At 45.1% G+C, this 20634-nt stretch overlaps 2 protein-coding genes across 8 annotated transcripts in view; one reads left to right on the forward strand and one right to left on the reverse strand.

Annotated features, from left to right (window-relative positions):
* Positions 1-3027: 3027 nt before the first annotated feature.
* SAXO2 (stabilizer of axonemal microtubules 2) lies at positions 3028-14111 on the reverse strand. 6 transcript variants are annotated; one of them, XM_019743531.2, is made up of 5 exons: positions 13825-14111; positions 13301-13399; positions 11606-11785; positions 7424-7626; positions 3030-5419 (listed from the first exon to the last, which is right to left on the reverse strand). In XM_019743531.2, exons 3-5 carry the CDS (start codon positions 11734-11736, stop codon positions 4476-4478), a joined length of 1278 nt encoding a protein of 425 aa, XP_019599090.2. In that variant the 5' UTR covers positions 11737-11785; positions 13301-13399; positions 13825-14111; the 3' UTR covers positions 3030-4475. The 6 variants fall into 6 exon arrangements, with proteins under 6 accessions (XP_019599087.2, XP_019599090.2, XP_019599089.2 ...); XM_019743530.2 differs by having other exon boundaries at positions 13301-13403; XM_019743529.2 differs by having other exon boundaries at positions 13301-13448.
* EFL1 (elongation factor like GTPase 1) overlaps positions 14002-20634 on the forward strand; it is a 75459-nt gene continuing 68826 nt past the window's right edge. For both annotated transcript variants that reach the window (XM_074318272.1, XM_074318273.1), the window contains exons 1-5: positions 14002-14109; positions 14802-14905; positions 15776-15843; positions 17675-17759; positions 19666-19799. In XM_074318272.1, the coding sequence (XP_074174373.1) occupies positions 14815-14905; positions 15776-15843; positions 17675-17759; positions 19666-19799 (378 nt within the window). In that variant the 5' untranslated portion in view covers positions 14002-14109; positions 14802-14814. The remainder of the gene's footprint in view (positions 14110-14801; positions 14906-15775; positions 15844-17674; positions 17760-19665; positions 19800-20634) is intronic.

Consider the following 20634-nt stretch of genomic DNA (forward strand, 5'->3'; position numbering starts at 1 on the left):
TCCTTATAAATGCAGGTGGCTTCTTTGTGTTGTGTTGTTGGCAGCCTTGGGTCTTGTCACCTTGTCACTCTGTCTCCTTGTGAGTCCAGGAGCAACCCTGACGGGTCTGATGTCTGGACTGTCCTTTGGAGTGTGGGTGACAAGATTCAGGGCAGATCACACAGAGATTCCTCTGTCTCCCTTATCCCCATCTTTTACATCTTGTGATTCAGAGCTAAAAGAATGTCAAGGGCAGAAGGGATGGAAAGAAGCCCCAAATGGACAGCCTGAGACAGGTGGTAGCAAGAGGTACTGATACCCTTTTATTTTGTCCATGGTGAGGAGTCTGGGCACTGACGTGAGAGGTCTGCACCTGGTGTTTAGCAGTCTGTCGGTGAGTGACCTTTCTCCACTTTCCAACCATTTGCATCGTGCTTCAGGATTAGCAAGGAGTCTTTACACACATGAGTTGTGGTGTTGGAACTGAGATTCCCCTTTGTTTGCCTTGGGCCTTGGAGTTTCCAAGGTCACTCGCTGAGGATAAAATTCAATCATTGTACAATAACTTGGGAGACAAAGCTATAAACACAGGAGATAAGCCGTGGGACACCTCAAAAGTATACATTCGTCTTTCTTCCCCTTCCCTTTCTTCTTCTTTTCTTCTTTTTATACTAAGTCCCACATCGGTTACAAGCAGTGGAGAGTATCATCAGGAGAGAGAGGGAAAGTTAGCAACTTCGTTTCCAACTCAGAGACCTTCCCCTAATGACTAATGATGTGGGGTGTCCTTTCATATGCCTCTGATGGCTTGAACTGTGTCCCCTCCAGAATTTCTAACTTCCAGAATGCGACCTTGTTTGGGAACTGTCTTTGCAGATGGTCACATTCAGGTGGGTGACAGTGGTGAAAGTCCCATGTCTATGAATTCCACTGTGACTGATACTGTTATAAATTCGGATGCAGATGTGCGCACACAGGGAGACCTCCACGTGACGATGAAGGCAGAGATCTGTAAGCCAAGGAACACCGAGGATGGCTGGCAAAACTCCGGACGCTGGGAGAGAAGAACACTGGACGGTCCCTCTCAGCCTCGGAAGAAACCAGCTCTGCCAACGCCTGGATCGCAGCCTTCTCGCCTCCACAGTGGTGAGACGGTCCATTTCTGTTTCATAAGCCCTGCGGTAGGTGGTCCTTATTCTTTGGCAAAGTATCTGTGTAGACCTTGTACCTATTTTTTTCCCTGTTGTGGAGTTTTCAAAGTTCTTGGTATATTCTGGATACATAGCCTCTGACATGTATTTTCTAGATGAAGAGACAGGGCTCAGAGAGGGGAAGTAATTTGTACAAGGCCCCATACTGGTCTGTCTGTAGGAGAAAATACAGTTCCTACTGCTCTTCCAGACTCAGCGTCTTAAATGCTTGCTGGCCGTAAGACTCTCTGACCACGTTGCCTCGTATTCCATAGTGGCCACAAATGAAGTGCCCCTGTGGGTATTGGAGGGGACGGTGAAATAGCCCTGGCCACCTAGAGAGAGAGCAGCTGTCAAACTGCTGTGTTCATGAGCAGGTGGGAGGGCTGTCGTTGGTGACAGTCCCATGTCTGTGACCTAGAGGGAAAGTCTGCAGATCCATGTAAAACAGCACTGAGTGGAGAGAGGGAAAAGCAAAGCCTTCACGAAATGGAAGATTCATGGTGTTTCATTGGACACAGTGACTCCTTCAGAAGGATGTTATCAGCACTATTTTTAAAGAGCCTTTTTGAAGTTTGCTGACCTACTGCAAGGCTCACGGTCATGCTCAGAGGTCTCACAAGGCTCTTCCTCTCACACAGCGATTCTTGGACAGGGCCTAACGTAGTAGTTTTGTATAAAAGAAAGCCTGTAAATCTGACATATTAAGAAGCTGGGGTGTGGGGTTCCCAACCTGGGACTGGTGAGCGTGCCCCTCTTTTCTTCCTGCTTGCAGTTTTTGTTTTTAATGGTCTTTTTAGAGCAGGTTTAGGTTCACGGTAAAATGGCGTGGAAAGTACTGAGTTGCCATGTATCCCGTATCCCTTCCCCTACAGCATGCACCAGAGGCTGAATCTACACCGACACATGGTAACTCAGCACCCGCAGTGGACATCCGGGTTCACGCTTAGCGCTGTCTGTGCATTCCTCTAAACCACGAAGCCTTTCTTTCTCATATCTGAGTCTGGGGTCTTATTTTCCACATAAGGATGTGTGTGCAGGGAGTCAGGGTGGAGATGGGCTGGGGTGGGGTGGAAATGTCCTACTGCCTTCGTTCTCCTTTCATCATCAGATTCATCCAACTTTGGCTTGGTAGCCATTCCTTCTGGAATCTGGCAGGCTGATAGATAATATTACTGGTTTCCAGTGCTGTTAGAATGGGAGTGTGCAGGTGCATTCCTGCACGGGATGTTAGGGAGACCTAAGGAAAGGGGAATCGGGTTGCTGGCTTTCCGCCTCCACATTTGGAAGTCTCTTTAACAGTCACAGAAATACAGATCTGTCTCTATCTGTTTATGCTGTTCCCACCTCCCCACTTTGCTTGTTCCAGCACATTCGTCTTTACCTTCCAGGATTCAGCTCAGCTGTCCCTTCCTTAGGGACATCTGTCCTGAACTCCCAGGCTTCATGTCCCATGTCTGCTGTTCCAGCCTCTATATTCACACCTATTATATTGCGTGTTAGATTATGGAGAGACACCCTTTTTCGTCTTTCTTCTTTGTGTCCTCAGCCCAAGGCCGACTACCTCAGGAAACCCCAGTGGATGTTTTATTATGGGTGACCTCTGTCCAGGGAGAAGACCACCCTCATCAGATTAGAGGGACCTGAATATCCAGCCTCAAAAAATGGGCCAGGATCAGAGTGCTGTAGTAATCCCTAATATTTTGAGTATGTAACAATATTTTATATTAAAAAGGCAAGAATATCTAATTATGTACAGATTGACCTAGCTAAGACTTTGTTAAAAAGCTCTATTTTCTAGAGAAAATGGAGTACAGAAATGATTTCATGAACATTCATTCATTTTATTGATGCTTTATTAATGTTGCAGATATAAAATTCTACATATCACAATTTTTACTAATACAAATGTAAATAAAACACCTTTCAAATAATTAAAAATATTTTAACTAAATGAACTTATTCTTAGTTAAGTACATATAATTTGAAACAAATCTAAAATTACCAAACAATAAACTTTATGATAAACCATATTCTCCCATAATGTAATCATTTATCAAAGGAAAAAAAAAACACCCAAAAGAGTTTAATTCATTAGGACATTTTCGGCATTTATAGATGCAGTATGTTCTTTCCACGTCGCGAGGATGAGGAGAACATCCTCATGCCCCACACTGAGCCCAGGTCTTCTGACCGGTGACTCTGGGCGTGGCATCCAGGTGCGTCATTACCTGAGGTTACCCTGAAGATTCCTTCCGCGCGCTCACTCATTCCTAACACTACTCTGGCCAATGCTTTTTCCTATCTGGAAATACTGTCATTCAAACCACACGATTCCCCCATTCTAAGCTCTCCATTTTCCGCAACAACTCAGGTGCTTGTGGAAGCTTTCGAGGGCAAGACTTCTCAGAAATCATACTACTCATAAGCTCGAAGCAAAGTAGGGTATTTAAAAATCCTTGCTTAGGCCCGAAAGTGAGTGATTACTGAGTAGGTAATTATCCTCATGTGAAAAAGGAAACAACAGGTACAAAAGGATATGAAGTGACTCGTTAACGATCCCTGACATTTGTTTAGCACTTTGACTTTCTGATGACAATGCATCATACGAGCTGATGTGCAAAACACACAATTTTGTGAGGTAGACAGGGCAGATCCCCTTTTACAGTCGAAGAGACCGAGGCTCAGGCATGAGTCACTTGCCTAGGGTGGCACAGTGGGAACCGATGTCATTAGAACTTGAACACAGACCCTTTGATTCTGTCCTTGTCACCCCTCAGGGACTCCTACTGATTTGAACACTGAAGAGCAGTGCAGCCATCTTTCCCACCACCCACCCAAATTTGACTCAGTGTTTACTCGGTAGAGGAAAAGGGATCCTGCGGCCTTGGAAGAGGAATCATGTATCATTTTCAGTGGCGTTCTAGTCCCAGTGGGCTTCGGAAGTGAGAACTGGCGTGCGAATCACCATACAGTTGCCGTAATTAAAACTCAAGTATAAGTGATAGTATAATAGATTGGAGACAAGCTACCAAACAGTATGTTGGGGATTAAAATAGTTCCGATGGGAGGGTACATTATTCAACTTTCAGAAATGCCTGTTAAAGAACAATGTCGGTTAAAATATCAATACTAAATAGATTTTAAGATACTGATTTCCTGTAACTAATTTTCCAGTTTTCTTGATTAAAAATGGTTTGTGTTTAGCCCGCTCATAATTTATTTTTCTACTGTAAAAAAAATATCAGTTTTGCCCTTGGAAAATCAACATCCGGAGTTAGCCGCCTTTTAAATATGACTTGCCAGTTAGAAGGCTTTCACTGCGGGTGTGATCTTGCGGAAGAATTTATGACCTTGGGAATTTGTATTTTCAAAGATATAACCCGGAGGAGAAGGATAGCTCGCGGGGCAGATTTCCTGTTTCTTCGGTACATACTCTGTAGAGTACATAGTGACATCATCAAATGGACAAGAACTCTGCAAAGGCACATTTATAGGCTTGCAGCTCTCCGTTGGAATCAATTCATGTGGCACATAGTGAGATCTGAAAGTGCTCAAACCATCAAATTTTCCAGATGGGTTGGGAATCTGCTGTTGCTTTTTAATGAGTCCTTGACGACAACTTTCCCATGCTGGAAAATCTTCCTTCGTGGTACTTTTTCCTTGGAAAGGAAAATGGTGATTTCTCCGGTGAGAAATGGGCCTGATGGGGATGACACGTTCGGCTTGGTATGGAACATAGTCGAGATGGCTGGTGCTATGTAACTGCATGGAACCTGTAGGCGGAACGTACTCTTGTACCTTCTTGACTTTAGGTGGTGGGATTTCCCAGGGTTGAAAACTGTCACGGAATTCAGTGCTCCCTTCAAACTGGGCATTTTGGGTCACTCTGCTGTGTGCAGGCCTGCAGATTTTTGCAGTTGCACCAACAAGACCCTGAAAGTCACATCGGTGAGTTGTGAGATCCTCAAAGGGTTGGTTGGTTGGCCTGTAAACCTCTTTGGGCCGTGCCAACTTGGATTCTAGCTGATAAGGTGCATAATCAAGGCGATGGCTTGTATCCCCATTGAAAGGGACGGTGGGCCGTTGGACAATGGAGCTGGGTTTAAAGCTCTGCCTGGGCTGTATCTCCCAAGGAACATAGTTGTCCTGAAATGTAGTTGAATTTCCAAACTTCACAGTAGGGGGATAGTAACTTTGTTCTGGTTTATAAAGTTCACTTTTCTGAATTTCCCAAGCTCTATAATCATCTTGGGGCGGGGTGGGGAGAGAAAAAGAGCATTTTTAAATACTGAAGAAAACAACCATCTTCTCAAAACTATGACTTCTCTCACTGCCCATTGCCCCAAATCCATTTCCTGTAGAATCTGAACACAATCAAGTGTGCGGTTTCCCTGATGCCCCTCAGATTTATTCTTCTTCGTTCATCTCTACCTGGCTCTTCCTGCCTCCCCTTTAAATACGTGTAACTTCTACATCCAGGTTCATCTGATTACACCACGGAAAATGGAACATGGGAGCCTGACTGCTGACAGTTTTTGAAAGACCAAAAGGCTCTGTTTTGGGTGAAGACAGTTTAGGGATTATCGTTGTTCCCAGGAACCGGTTGGGATTTTCACTGTAACTCACAAAATGCTAAATAAAGTAAACCCTAAACTCTAGGGATTAACATAAAATCAGGGGTCTTGTTGTGTGGGCAAAAGTGATGTGGGTATTACCCTTTGCTGTGGAGGGACTCCCCAAAGGAGAGAGAATTTCTACTCCATTACCCTGTAGGAAGCCCGCAGGACTGACTCCCTGAGCAAAGCTACGGGGTAACTCGTTCTATCCCAGAAAGATCACTGTCTTCAACTTGCCTCCTCAGGAAACGGATCTCAAGGCCTTCCCGTGTGGAGGTCATGGGCCTGGCCCGTGTGCTTTCAAGACGTGTTAGCAATTGTATATACAAGTTAGCGGCGAAGTATCAAAGCTCAGTCTGAGATTTGGTGGTAAGTACCTTAATTCTGCTTCTTGCCGCTTACCTAGACAATGGATGGCAAACTGAAGGGCTTAGATTTCAACTGAGGATTGTTTGGGTTTTCTGTTTCTAGATGAGAAAGGAGGAAAGCTGAGAAATACCACAGAATGGACCTCACCCAAACATATGTATTTCGAAATACCAAGTTAATTTATAAAATAAGTTATGCAAGATAAAAGTATTAGGCTCTGAAGTCCATGCAGTGTTTATTGAAAAGGCCAAAACTCAAATGCTTATTATGGGGATACCTCCTATGAAGAGAAAAATTCCTCATCCATAGACATTTCTCCCAAGATGACCAAGTTTGGGGCCAAACGATTACTCCCGCCTCAAGCTACTGACGTTTGGGTGAGAGTGGATACCTGGGGTCAGGAGCAGGCGATCTGTAGGCTAGAGACCTATGAAACAACCCAGCAAAAAAAGGTGAGCTGGGTCAAGCACATTCCTGTCCTTATGAACCGAAATTTGAAAACACGACGGGGAGAGGGAGAGAGAGAAAGAACTGCTCTTTTCAGCCTTAGCTAATAACCCTCTTTATCCCTGGTAACGTTCCTGTTCTGAAGGCTCCTGGTATTAATATAATCAGTCTCACAGCTTTCTTTTAACTAGAGTTTGCACGGTATACATTTCTCCATCCTTTGGCTTTTAACCCATCTGTATTTTTGTATTTAACATAGGTTTTATGTAGACAGCACTTGATTGGTGCTTTCTCTTCTTCATGTACTGTGATCATCTGTTTTCATTGGCGTGCTTAGATCATTTACCCGTAATGTAAGTATTGATATGGGTAAATTAAAATCTACCCTCTCATTGGTTTGGAAGACGGTTGCTGTTTATTTGACCTCCTCAAAGACTTCAGTATGCTTGGGAGAGTTTACACTCATTCTGGGATGGAAGGAAAGGAACAAATCTAAGTGTGGCATAATGTGACATAATGTGGCATAATGTGACAAACATGACATAATGCTTCTTCAGTGGCATCTTTTTCAATATGTTTTGAGACAGAGAAAACTAAGTAAGTGGCTGAATTTGGACAGGAATCCAGGTCTCTCTAACTTTCAATCAGGCAAAGGGTCTTTTTTTTCACTATACTATTTTGACCAAAGAGAAAGCTTTTTTCCCTAAGCCACAGGGGCTAAGTTTGGCAACACACGCAAATAACGATTCGAAGTTAGATGTCAAAGCTGGAAGTGAGTTCCAGTTTTCTGGCTCCTTCATTTTTGAAATGGCAAGTTACCTTTATAGGTTGGGACGGTGTCCAACTTTCCTTTTTTCACTTGCTGTCTCTCCAAAGGGCGGACTATTGCCACAGGCTGTATTTTATAAGAATTAAAATCTCGTTTGTAGGTAGTACCAAGGTCAATCTCCCCCTGGCTGGGTTTATATTCTTCTGGTGCATGGCGAGGCTGTTGGATTATTTCATAAGGACGATAATCTGACCTGAAATATATGAATGTGAGACATAGCCTCATAGATTCTTTTATTTCTAATTATTTCAATGCAGTATTGACAATTTCAAGGTTGTTTTTTTCACTTGTAAAGTTTAAGATATTGAAATGTTGATAGTTGATAAATTATTTGGAAAAAAATAACTGATGTCCTATCCAGTGACTAAGTACCTCAAGAAAAAAATACGTGTGTCAAAAATCCTAGTTTCCAAACATCATTACAATGGATCTTTAGTGAACTGGATGTTACATAAATAAAATCTTCCAGTAATTGAAATTTTTTCCTAACCTGGAAGAAAATCCAGGTGAAAAATGTAGTGAATCTGAAAAGAATTTTAAATGTATCCTCTGAGTCCACTTGTCAGAATTCTCATGCATCCTACTTAAAGACCTTAGTAAACGATTTGGGCATGCTATCTTCTTATTGAAGTCCTGCTGTCTTCCGGCTCACCACTAAATAATAAACCCTGGCCTTTAGACGTGAATAACATAGTATGGATGTGGCTTAGTCATCCTTGGAGCCCCCAGAAGCCCTTGCTGTGGATGGCGGCCATGTTGTAATCCAGCTGTGCTGGGTATTAAGTAACATTGTGCAGCAGGGCGAGGACTGCAGACGCTGAGGTCGTCTGGTGGGATGAAGGAGCCCACAGTCTCAGCCTGATCAGATGAGGCCCGAATCCTGGCTGTGTCACTCACTAGATGCATGATCTTGGACGTCTTAACCTGTCTACGCCCCCGTTTCCTTATATATACACTAGGACAATACCATCTATGTCATAGGGTTGTTGTAAGGATTCACACACACACACACACACACACACACACACTGCTTGGTACAAAGTAAGGGCAACATGCTAGCTACCATATTACTACAAGTCCTCAAAATTGCTTTTTTTCCTTCTGGACCCTATTGACTGTGTCACTCATTTTATGATTTGTTTAAACCATCTTGAATTAATATTTTCTGTATAGGTCCGTAAGCTAAAAAACAAAACCCAAAAACTCACTGAATTCCTTCTTCTACTCACAATGTAACTTCTTAGTCTTGTTGACTTCATTTCCTCATCTGCCTCAACCCTCCTCAGCCTGGTTCCAGCACTGTCACTTCTCTAATACAGCTCAAAGGTTCACGATGACTTTATGGGATTAAATCTGTCAGCCAGATTTAGTCCTCCTGTCACTTCACCGCTCACGCGTAACTGACATTATTGCCCACTCCCGCTATTTCCGGGACGTCCCCTTGTTATCCTCCTCTGCTCAGCCATTCAGTGCTGGCAGTTCTTCGACACTTGGGCCTACACACTCTCCTTCACCCAACGTTCACTCCTGAGGACAACTCCTCTCCTCCCGCACAGCCTCAATTACTGCCTATAGAGAAATGACTCAATGTCTCTCAGCTCAGACCTCTTGTCTGAGCTCCATACCGGCATGTAGGATGGCATCTTGGATAGTCAGTGGCACCTCAAAACTTAATATGCCCCGAATCAAACTCACGATTCCCGCCCACCCAACAAATGTGGTCCTTTCTGCTTGTTCTGCTTAGTGAATGGCATCGCCATCTCTTCAGCTGCACAGCCAGCAACCTAGGACTCACCCTTCATACCGCCCCTCCTTCCCGCATCTCATCAACTCCTATCAATTTGGCCTCCTAAATATCTCAATGTAACTGCTTTTCCCCATCTCATTGCCGCCATAATAGTCCAAGCTTTCGTATGAACTCATTCGAATCAATTCAAGTTTCCTAAGCTCATTTACCAGCATCCAGTCCAGTCCTCTCCAATCTTTCCTCACATAGCAAAGTAATCCTTTCACATGTAAATCCGAGGTCATTCTTGCCATCATCTCCCTAACCTCTTCCTTGCCCCCCTTAGTTAATCCCCACACACAAACAAGAAAGAAACCACAGTGCCTTCTTACTGCTCTAGGATATAGGAAAGCCAGCCCGCATGGCCCAGGGACCTTCCTTCACAGCCTCACGTACACACTGCCTCTTGGGCTCCACGCTGGCCTCAGATGCCCCTTTCCATGCTCCTTCCTGCTCTCTGCTGGAACGCACTTCTTAACCCACTTCATCCCGTTAGTTGCTCCAATCCTTCAGGTTTTAGCGCACTCTTCTCATTTCCCTGATAAGGTCAAACCTCTTATTCTGGCTCTCAAGTTACCTTGTGCCTATCCTCCAGAGATTTTATCCTTGTTGCAATTTTACATGTAAGAGTGATGTTTCTGATTGCCACCTTCACTAGACGCAGCAACCCTGAGCACAGAGATCAAGGACCGTTTTTGTTCATCCCTGGATTGCAGGTACCATAGCACAGTGCCTGACACGTGATAAATATTTAGTGGATGAATCGTAGTAGAAATCACATACCTCTGCTCCTCAAGCCATCTGAGTTGGTCTTTGCTCTTCCCAAATACCAGCTAGAGGTGAATAGGCTAAACCGCAGTCAGGGAGCGGAAAGATCAGAGAGGACAGAAAGCTTAGCCTGCTGACTTTCTCTAGGCAGATTGGTGAAGTGTTAGAAAGTACACTCTGAACCCAAAGCAACTTTCCATAGAGAAACAAACAGTAAAGGAGCGTTGGAAATCTTGCCTCCTGGCAGTTGTCATCAGTTTGGCTCAAATAAAATCTTATGCAAATTCTTAAAAAAAGAAAAGTAGTAAAGGGTAAATGCACTTTTATTCATCTGATCTATCCCAAAATATGTGACACGTCCGTCCACAGTCCTACTTTCAGGGCAGACTTCCTGCCAACTCCAGCCATTGTCTGTGCCATGTAAGTAGAATGAGCTCTATGCAAAATGGAATGAAAACAATTAAAGCTGTGGTAGAGCATTTTTTAACCCCACATTATAGAAATCTGATGTTTGATGAGTTCCTTGAAAGCAGGAATCTTTACTTATTGATTTCTTTTATACCTAACGCCAAAGACTATGCCTTGACTATCTTGTACACATTGACAGAATAAAGAATTAACCCATTGTATGGACAAACATACAACAAGATCAAAAAAGCTAAGTCCGAATGAAAAGTTTAGGCTTAGGAGGGCTTTTTTTGTCCATTCCCCACTGAATACATATTGAGTGCCTGCCGTGTGCTAGTTGGCAGTGTACTGTGATTCTGGAAGCAGAATGCTGAGATCAGAACAGACACAGTTCCTTGCTTTCACGGAACATGAAACTCGTCTAATGATAAATAGGAAGATGCTTTGAGAGCAGACAGACTTTCACCTCGCCTGAAAACTGGGTGAGGTGTCACAGGCTTTTCATTGTGATAACTAAGTTGAGATGTACATGTTGAAAGGGCATTTACCAGGGTAAGAGGGAGGGAAAATTTCAAGCAGGTAAAACAGTATCTTGGAAGGTTCTATGGAAGGGAAAACCTGGTACTTTCAAGAAGTGAAAAATGTCCTATATGGGATGTAAGCATAAGAGGACAAAGGGCATTGAAGTGAAAATAAATTAGAGAAGCAAGTAAGGACCAAACCATGAAGGGGTTTCAGGAAGGAGTTCGGTGTCTGTTCAATACAGTGGGAAAGTATAAGAGTATTTTCAGCAGGGAGGCCACAGGATTAGATGGGTATTTTAAAAAGACCATCTTGGCAGGCTGAAATATAGAAACAGATCAGAGATGCAAAAACCAGAGGTGACACCCACAGAAGAATTAGGAAGCTACTGCATTCTTCTAGGTCCTGCTGACAGTGGAAAGCAGATAAATATGAGAGACTTTAGCAGGTAAAAAAAAAAATAGCAACAGGACTTTTTATTTCCCTTCTTCCTTTTCATGTTCTGTCATGCTAACTCAATTTTCATCTTTCTGTTTTTCTCAAGTTGTGACTGAACTGGTTTCTTGCTTCTTGGATTGGTTCCACTTACATCCACTAAAGAGTTCAATTTAGAGAGGTAAAAAAACTTTATTAAGACCAGAAGAGTTGGGAGAAGAGTAAGTAAAGCAAATAGTTTCTCAGTATTTACTTAAATGTTGTTATTCCTTCCATTTTACCCCGGTACGCTTGGAATTCTTGCTTGGGTTTAAGACTCTGAGCTGGAAGAACACTGCCATATGTAGGATATTTCTCCAAATATTCAGTTGTGGGACAACACATGCCAGTATTTTCATAGATCCTGGTGGTTCCATGGGGACAGTGATGTCGCCTGTGTGAACATAAATAAGCTGAAAGATTATTTTCACCTTCAGAAACATTTTGCGTGATAATTCCATTTTTAATGAGAGACCTTGGATAAACTATGGATCTCTAAATCTAAGAGCAGCTTTACTAAAGAACAAAACATAAAACGTTGTTTTCTCTGCAATGATGTTTAGAAAAACAGTGACAAAATTGTGGTGGAGCCTCATATGGTGGAAACTCTGGCTTGGCTCGACAACAATTTAGTGTGTCTTGTTACGCTGCAGAAACTGAAAAGCTAACAGGTGAGTTTCCCAAGGCCCCTTGCGGGCAGGTTCCACATACAATTTATTTGTCACCTGCTGGATGTGCTCACAGGAGACTTTGATTCAGAGAGTTACGGAGGGAGAGGTCAGGACACGTCCATTTTGCCTGCATGGATCGTGTAGAGCAGAGCTTGGGGCCAGCAGTTGGGAGGCAGCTTCCTGGTTTGCAAGGTGGCTTCCTGACTTGGCAGTCTCCTGACCTTGGCAGTGAGGAGAGTTCTGAAGCCTGCAGCTCTGTTGCAGTTTCCTGATTGTGGCAGAGGCAGTGGCTCCCTTGGCAGCCCAGTTCTGCGGCTAGATTTTTGGGAAATTTTCCGGAAAGCTTAGTTTGAAAACTGTTTCTTTGGTTCTTCCAACAGTTCTGTGAGCTATATATACTGCTTAATAAATTCCTTTAGCCAGAGTAGATTACATTGTCCATAACTAAGAACCCTGGCCAATACTTGCTAATCATGTGCAGTTGTTAGGAGAATGAAGTTGACTTTTATGCATGACGATTGGAAGATGGAAGACTGGAAACAGTGAAAAAGTGGGTTGTAGAATAATATGTGTAGTACTTTCTCTCTAAAGAATGTGGACGTAAAGCAAGTTCTTAAAGAACATTTGTCATCTGTGGGGAATGGGATTATGAGGGAGTTTCACTATATTGTAGATTTTCTTAATTGGATTTCATACTATGCCTCGTATATTTATTTCATAATCCGTGTCCCAGGAGGTGGCCAGATAGCAAAAGAGTTGGCTAAATGGAACCCTACATTAGTGTCTCCCAGCTTTGCCAAAGATACTGGTGCCTCAAACAGAAACCTGAAAGTGGGGATGTTTCAGCGGGAAGCATTACCAGTGTTCAAAGTCCCGAGGACATCCGTACGCTGGCAATGCCTCAGCTCCTTGGATCATTACACTGAATTTCCTCACAGCTGGATGGAAGAGGAACTTGGGTTGGATAAATTAAAGATTAGGAAAAAAATGAACCAATTTTTGCACATCAGAGTTTTCAGGTTCGTACCTCAAATGTTACTGCATCTTTTAATCTACATCTAATTATTAATTATAAACGTTTATCATGGAATTGGGGGGAAACTGCTTTCCATCAAGCTGCACGTGGTTTGCCTTTGAAGGGGATTACAATACAAAAGGATTGCCATATTGACAATATTTATTTAGCAGGTCTCGAGCTAATCCCTAGGTCAACAGTGAAACCGAGGAAGACGACTAACCGGGCTTCAGGGATGGGAGGTTGTTAGGCAGGACGCACAGGCCGACTCTGGTTTCAGGTGGAGACCACAACCTTTTCAGTCACTCATATCCCAAAGCATCTGCCTGGGCGGCAATGGGGATTTCCAAGGGTCAGGCTTGGACGGAAAGCTGGAGATGATGGCAGGAGGCGTAACGCGGGTGGAAAACTCAGTGGACTTGCACACCATTCTATCCTATTCCTTTTCTTCGACCTTTCTTTTCCTCCCTTTTCAAACTGTGCGGGACTTCCCGTCTCTCGGTCGGATCGGATCGGATCGCATCACTTACCGGCCGTGCTCCGGCCGCGGCTCCTCATCTGTCACCCGCGGGGCCGATGGCAGCTCAGCTCAGCGTGCGCCCGGGGCAGGGCGTCTACAGCGCTGGTAGCCTGGCAGCCGGCGGGTGCGGAGCACACGGCGCCCGCGTCCCGCCCGCGCCCCTCCTGACCCCGCGGCCGTCTGACGCTCCGCCCGCCGCCCCGGCCGCAGCCCCGGCCGCCCCTCACCCGCACGTGCAGATCTGACACAGACACCGGCTCCTCATGCTCTCCGCCCGCAGCGTCGTCTCCGCGGCGCCTCAGAGCCACAGCTTCCCTCGGTGTCCCGCGCCCGCCGTCGTCAAGGCAACGCGGGTCCCTGGGAGACGGACGCGGCGCCGGCTTCCGGTGGCGTCAGTACGCGCGGGTCAGAGGTCGTGCGTCCGCAGCCCCGCCCCGCCCGCTGGCGTTCGGAACCCGCGGAGCTGTGGGCGCCTGAGAAGCTCGTGTGCGGCCGGGCGCGGGGTCCGAGCGGTGAGTGCGGGCGGCTCTGGCCGTCGGCGTCCTCGTCAGCCGGCTCCGAGCGCGGAGGGGACCCGGGGCGGCGCGGCGGGCGGGCGGGCGGGCTGGGAGCGGCCGCTCTTCTGTGTGGACTTGGGATTCCAAGGAGAGAGGTGCAGGGAAGGTGGAGTTGAGGGCATGGAGGACCTCAGCGCCCCGCGTGGGGAGTAAGCAGGTGACCCCACGCTTGGCTCGGGATCTGTGGGCGGCAATGAGCGGCTGCTGCCCCTCACGGGAGCGCGCCGGGCCGGGGGGGGGCGAGGGGCTGGAGGGCGACCGCGGCGGGAGGGCGGAACGTCCGCGTCGCCTCGCTCCCCGCCGGCGCCCCGACCTGGCCGTAGCCTCACACCTGCAGAAGGGGACCGAGTGCTGGCTCGGCCGGGAGCGGTCGCTGGTGTCACCCCGGTGCGCCGCCAGGGCTGCGTGGTTCGCGGCGGCGCCCCGTCCCGTACGATGAGCAAACTCCGCTGAGGAGAGTCGGGATCATGGTGTGTGCGGACGGGCCGCAGGTGGCCTTGGCCCGGTTGGGTGTGTCCCTTCGGGAAACGCTCGTCGGGCGCTTCGTGGGAGGCCGCCGAGCAGGCGTGTCGGCGCCCGACGTGAAGGAAAACCGCGCTCTGCAGCGCATGTGCCGGTTGTAACGCGTTTCTAATCTTGATTCCCAGGCAAGAAGTGACCATGGTGCTCCACAGTTTGGATAAGATGATTCAACTCCAGAAGAACACTGCCAACATCAGGAATATCTGTGTGTTGGCTCACGTGGACCACGGTAGGAATCCTCGTTAAATGGCTTCTTTTCCGTAATTACGGGGCTGTGACTCCACACGTGTCGGTGGGGTGACGCTGTGGGCAGTCGACAGTGATGCTAAGAAGCACGTCTTACGTCCTTACACTTTTGATGTCGGAGGAGCTCGCTGTTAGACATTTGAGATAAAGGCAGCTAACTGGTGACTTGCGTTCTTGTACGTTGCATTGCTTCTTTAAACGAGAGCTTGCGTTTCCATTAAAATATGAAGGAGTTTTGAAATGGCTTTGTAGTATAAAAACTCTGTAGTCTTGTTTTACCCAGTACACCATTTGGAGACAAAAAATTATGGCCGTGCTATCCTTTTGTCATTCTGAGCGATCGGGTTTAGGTTTACAGGTAAGGTAGCTGTTAAAGGTGTCAGATGTTTCAAATAATAATTATGATAACGTTGATCACATTCTCGTAGGGCAGATTTTAGTAACTACATAAAAGCTGTTGGTCAGATGCACTATATTTTGATTGGCACAGTGTTTTGTTTCATCATTTAAGAGTCTGTGCATTTTTCTCTGTAAATTGTCTCAATTCAAAAAGAAATTCTGTGCTGAAAAAGAAATATTGCTTGACAACTTTGCAGGTGAAGTTGATGAGCTCCACAGGGTGAGAGATACACATTCAGCGCTATAGAGCACTAGAGTCTGTGTCTTTCCAGATGCTGTTCCAAAGTCTAACTTAACTCTTTAAAATGCCTTTTATATCTCGCTGTACTTGGTATAGATAAATAGGAGACCTTTGCTACCCCAGTTCTTAGGGTTAGATGTTAAATCAGTAGATAAAGTCCATTCCCTCTTAGAAAAAAGAAATAGACTTTGATTACTAATGTTATTTTAACAGGAAAAACAACTCTTGCTGACTGTCTTATATCTAGCAATGGAATCATCTCCAGCCGTCTGGCAGGCAAGGTATGTTGTTATATTTCGTAAAGTGTTTCATTTTAGTAAATATTAGCTATGTACAGTGTGATGAATCATTTGCTGTGTTCTTAGAGATCCCCCCCCAAAAAAAAACCCAAGTATAAAGCATAGTTCATTCATCTAAGAACTTGCCAATCCATTTTACTTGATTTTAATATCTTATAAGTGCAGATTTTAATATCTTTTAAGCTGGCACAATTGTGGAAGTTTTCACAGAGAAAGAGATTCCTCCCAGGTAGATGAGCTGGTTGAACAGGCAGAGAAACCATCAGTGGGGGGAAATAACGTGGATAAAACAGGAAAAGCCTAATTTGCGAGTTGTGCTTGCTTTGAGAGGAACATATGCTGAGAGACTATTGAGAGAGAAGACACTGGTATAGAGCATCTGTCAGGTCATGGACGACCTTGAAGGCTAACCTGAGTACCCAGGGAAGGCTTCTGAGGCCTGGGGTCAGGATTAAAATCGTGTTTTAGGAAATGAAGTTGAAGAGAGCTCTGTTTCTAGCTGTGCTTTGAAAGGACTTGGAATAATTTACTTGCAGTAGAAAAGTAGAGATGTTCCTCCCCTTAATGAATTTAGGAGCTAATGGGCAGGATTTATCAGACACTGGGAACAAAGAAGAGGTGAAGGAGAAGCAAAATTGAATCAAAAAGCACATAGGAGACTGAAAGAAGAAAGTTACATAAAGCATAACAAGGGACTGAGACTTTTTAGAGGAAGACCTTTCTAGGAGGTTGGAGAGGGAAAGGGGAGTCAGGGGTCTAAGGAGAGAGAGAGGATGGAAACTAAGAGATTTCAGACGCCTCGAAGAATTTCCCATTGGTGCGTGAGCACACAACGTACACAAAGGGTTATTAATAACTATGTCCTTTTAGTGCCACAGTGAAATGAAGAAGAGTGAGGATTGAAAAGGATTGTCGTGTTTGGCCAGAGATCATTAGTAGCTTTCAGGGGTTTGGTTTTGCCAGAGCTGTGGGAAGGGAAACCTTTCTGAAAAAGAAGGAATGAATGTGGAATGAATAAATGTGGCAATCCCATATCAGTAAGTTATTCTCAAGGCTTTTGAATGAAAGAAATGAGTAAATGTAAAGGTTAAGACGTTTTCAGAATTTTGGCTGTGGACAGAAGTAAGGCAGGGCAGGGAACAGAGCATTCTGCAGGGGGCGGGGGCTTAGTGGGGTGCTTAGGGCTGTGGAGCTGGGGGAAGGGGTTTTCCAGTTAGGTGAAGCTACCCTCAGTGCTGATGCAGCAAAGCCTGGAAAATGAAATGCAGGTCCTTATCTGTGGGCATTCATGCTTTCTGGAAGCATCAGCTAAGTGGTGATGTTAGAAACATCTTCTCCCCTACAGTTCTGTTTTTGAAAAGGTGTTTACAAATCTGCTAGCTTGGGAAAAGGAGTGAAGGCTCCTTTTGTTACCTCTAGAGGCCTTCTGTTTGAATCTCTGCTTAGACTTTGTCAAGGAGCCCATGAATAGGAAAAGAATGGCTGTGATCTTGAGGAAGAAGGAATTTTCCCCACGTACTACCTTCTGTGAATTGTTCACGGACTACCCAATGATTCATGGCTGAAATTTGAATGGGCCACTTTCTGGGGAGGATTTGTGATATTTGAATGCATTTGTAAAGTGGTAATATCTTTCAGTTTGTGCCCTCTTCCCCATGACAACTGCCTTCTCCAGTGCCTCCCCCCTTTAAAAAAATATACGAAGTGCTTTTTAGTTTAAAATGAAGGTATTTAAAACAAAAGTCAAAATCAGTCCATTTTACTGTTCCATTTACTTTGTTGGGAAGTCAGGGTGCATGTTGCGTTTTCACAGTTACGGTACATGGACAGCAGAGAGGATGAACAGGTCCGAGGCATCACTATGAAATCCAGTGCCATCTCACTGCACTATGCAGACGGTAAGTCAGCCTGTCCTTCAAAGAGGTCGTTGGACTCTTCCATGTTCATCTTTCTTTTCCTGCATTAATTGCATATGTTAGTGTCTTCGCTTGGCATTGTACAAATTGCATTCTGGCCTGTCCGGATCATCTGTTATCAGTCAGCCTCTCCACACTTGGTTTCACACGGCAGGTCAGGAGTTGTAGCACCTTGCTGGCTCAGTCTTATGTCCCCTTTCCTGGCTGGATCCTTGCTGTGTCCTATGGCCTGCATATTGGATGTAGAGTCTTACTTAACTGTGGGCTGCCACGATCATTGCAGCTTGCTAGCCTCAAATCAGGATGTCATTTTGATAGTCACACTTCTAGGAATTGAAAAGGATTTTTATGCTTGGCCAGAGATCATTAGTACCTTTTAGGGGTTTGGTTTTGCCAGGGCTGTGAGAAGGGAAGCCTTTCTGAAAATGAAGGAATGAATGTGGGATGAATAAAGGTGGCAATCCCATATCAGTAAGTATTTTTCAAGGCTTCAGTGCAATTCGGAATCCTTAACCAGTGTTGAGAAGGTAACACCAGTGAAATCTTGGCTTGTGAGATGAAGTTCATGTCATCTTAAGTATGGTGGTTGAAGGTACCTTGGGACTTAGATGGGTTTGAACGTCCACTCTTCCCTTTTGAATTGTTTGATCTCAGGCAGTTTCCCTCAGAGTTGGGTTCTAGCTGGAAGTCCTTGACAAGGTTACTTGTTGGTGACCTAGCACGCTGTCAAATTGGGTTATTGGTAGTAACTACTGCAGAGTTGTTGTGAGTAGACATTAGATAATGTCTGTAAGATGCTTAGAACAGTGTCAGGGACAAATAGGCAATCCACAGATGTGCGCTCTAGCTTTGGTTACTCTGGTGGTTTTACCACTGTCAGTATCACCTAAGGCACAGGGCACAGGTGAAGTCCTCAGGTTGTTACAATGGGGAGAATCCTTCAATGGCCCACAAGTTATAATATTCATTCCCATGGTAGTTTTGAAGCCCACAGAAGTTGAGAAAATGAGTTAAGAGGAGGAGCAAAAGTGAAGTTATATGCAGGTGTTTGTGCATGCAAATAATTATTTTGCACTTAGAAGAGAATTATATCAAATTAGCAGTAAATGGGGAAAGAGTGTAGAATTCTAATGAATTACTGTTTTTCTGCATGGCTTACTTACTTATGTTTAATGTGAAGTCTGGGCCCTGGGGTGGCCAGTTGTTCTGGTTTGCCTGGGACTGTCCTAGGGTGAGTGGGATGTGGGACTTCCCGTGCTGCAGAAGGACAAATCAGCATGAGTGGTCATCCTACTGCAAGCTGAATACTTTTGTTTGTTGGGGTGGTTAAAGGAGATAATGTATGTGAGAGCACATAGCACTGCCTGGCACACAGTAACTGTTCCTTAAATTTTCGTAGAATTGAGTCTAAACCTTGGTTGACGAGCTTCACGCCTTCTCTTTGAGAAGCTGTAGGGAAAAGTAGCTGGCCAGCTGCTCCGTGTCTTTTTCAGTGGCATTTCCTGTTTTGGACCTTTGTACAGCTTTCCCTCTCAGGCATCGGGGTTTTTTCAGTCTCAACTTCTTAATCTGTAAAATGATTACAGTAATAATGTATCTAATAGGGTTAGTGCAGGGATTTAGTCACGTGATTGGCACAGTAAAAGGGTTTACTTAGCACAGGGCCTGGCTCACAGCTTAGTAAGCGGTAACGGTTAGAACCACAATGTCTTGGAACTGTTTACGTGGATGCTGTTGGGAATCCGTGGTTCCAATGTTGGGAATTCCTAAGTCGGAGTGACAGCTTTGCCTTTAGCTTGACAGTCATTTCTTAGAAGCTTTCTTATTCTGGAACACCTGAGGAGGACGACTGGACCCCTGACAGTGGTGTCCCCAAATGCCATTGCAGGTGAGGAGGAGTACCTGATTAATCTGATCGACTCTCCGGGACACGTGGATTTCTCCTCAGAGGTGTCCACGGCTGTGCGCATTTGCGATGGATGCATCATTGTGGTCGACGCCGTGGAAGGAGTCTGTCCACAGGTAGGGGTCGTGATGTGAGAACATTTCACTGGCCGAGGAAGGTGGGGAAAGAGGAGCGACCTACTGCCGAGTACTGCGTGCCATTTAGACATTTCACTGACAGTCAGAGAGTGGGTTTCACGTTTCACATGCCATTGTGTTCCACCCAGTGACAGAGTGAAATCAGCCAAGTTCTCAAGGAGTCTTAGAGACGGTGACTTGAACTTTAGATGCTTTGACGTATCTGTGATGCCGCTTATAGAGGAACTCAGCAAAAGTGGGGAAATGTTGAATTTGGGATGATCTAGTGGTTTTACTCCAACGGAAAAGGTTTCTGAACTGTGAGAGGTTGATGAGAGCAAAATCCTGAGCTGGCTCTCCCCTAGATGAGAGAAATCCTGCCCTGCTGGCGTCTCAGTGTAGACTTGTGCCTCCACCCATCCCCACACACGCCCGCGCCTTTCCCCCTTCTCTCCCCTACTCTCCATAGCCTTTACCTAGTGTTTCTCATCTTGTCCACCAGAGTTGGGAAGGTTCACCCCTAGGCCCGAGTGAACATTTGACTCCAGTAGGCATGAGCTCAGAGTGGCTCTCTAAGCTCAGTTCTTCTAATAATTTCTTTCTTGAAACCTTATATTATAGCTTAAAAAGGTATCTTGTATCCTACTTCTTAATAGACCCTTGTTTGTTTTAATTATAATATTTTATAAAAAAAGTTTAATAAAAGGTTTAAATTATTCAAATGGAGGAAAGTTGATAATTCCAAGAAGATGGGCTGTAATTATCATATAGCTTCCCCTCTGATTTCCCCTAAGGGCACAAGTACTTCAGCTTGAGAAGCACATGCTTAGTCTGT

Source organism: Rhinolophus sinicus, linkage group LG13, assembly GCF_036562045.2.
Source record: "Rhinolophus sinicus isolate RSC01 linkage group LG13, ASM3656204v1, whole genome shotgun sequence".
NCBI lineage: Eukaryota > Metazoa > Chordata > Mammalia > Chiroptera > Rhinolophidae > Rhinolophus > Rhinolophus sinicus.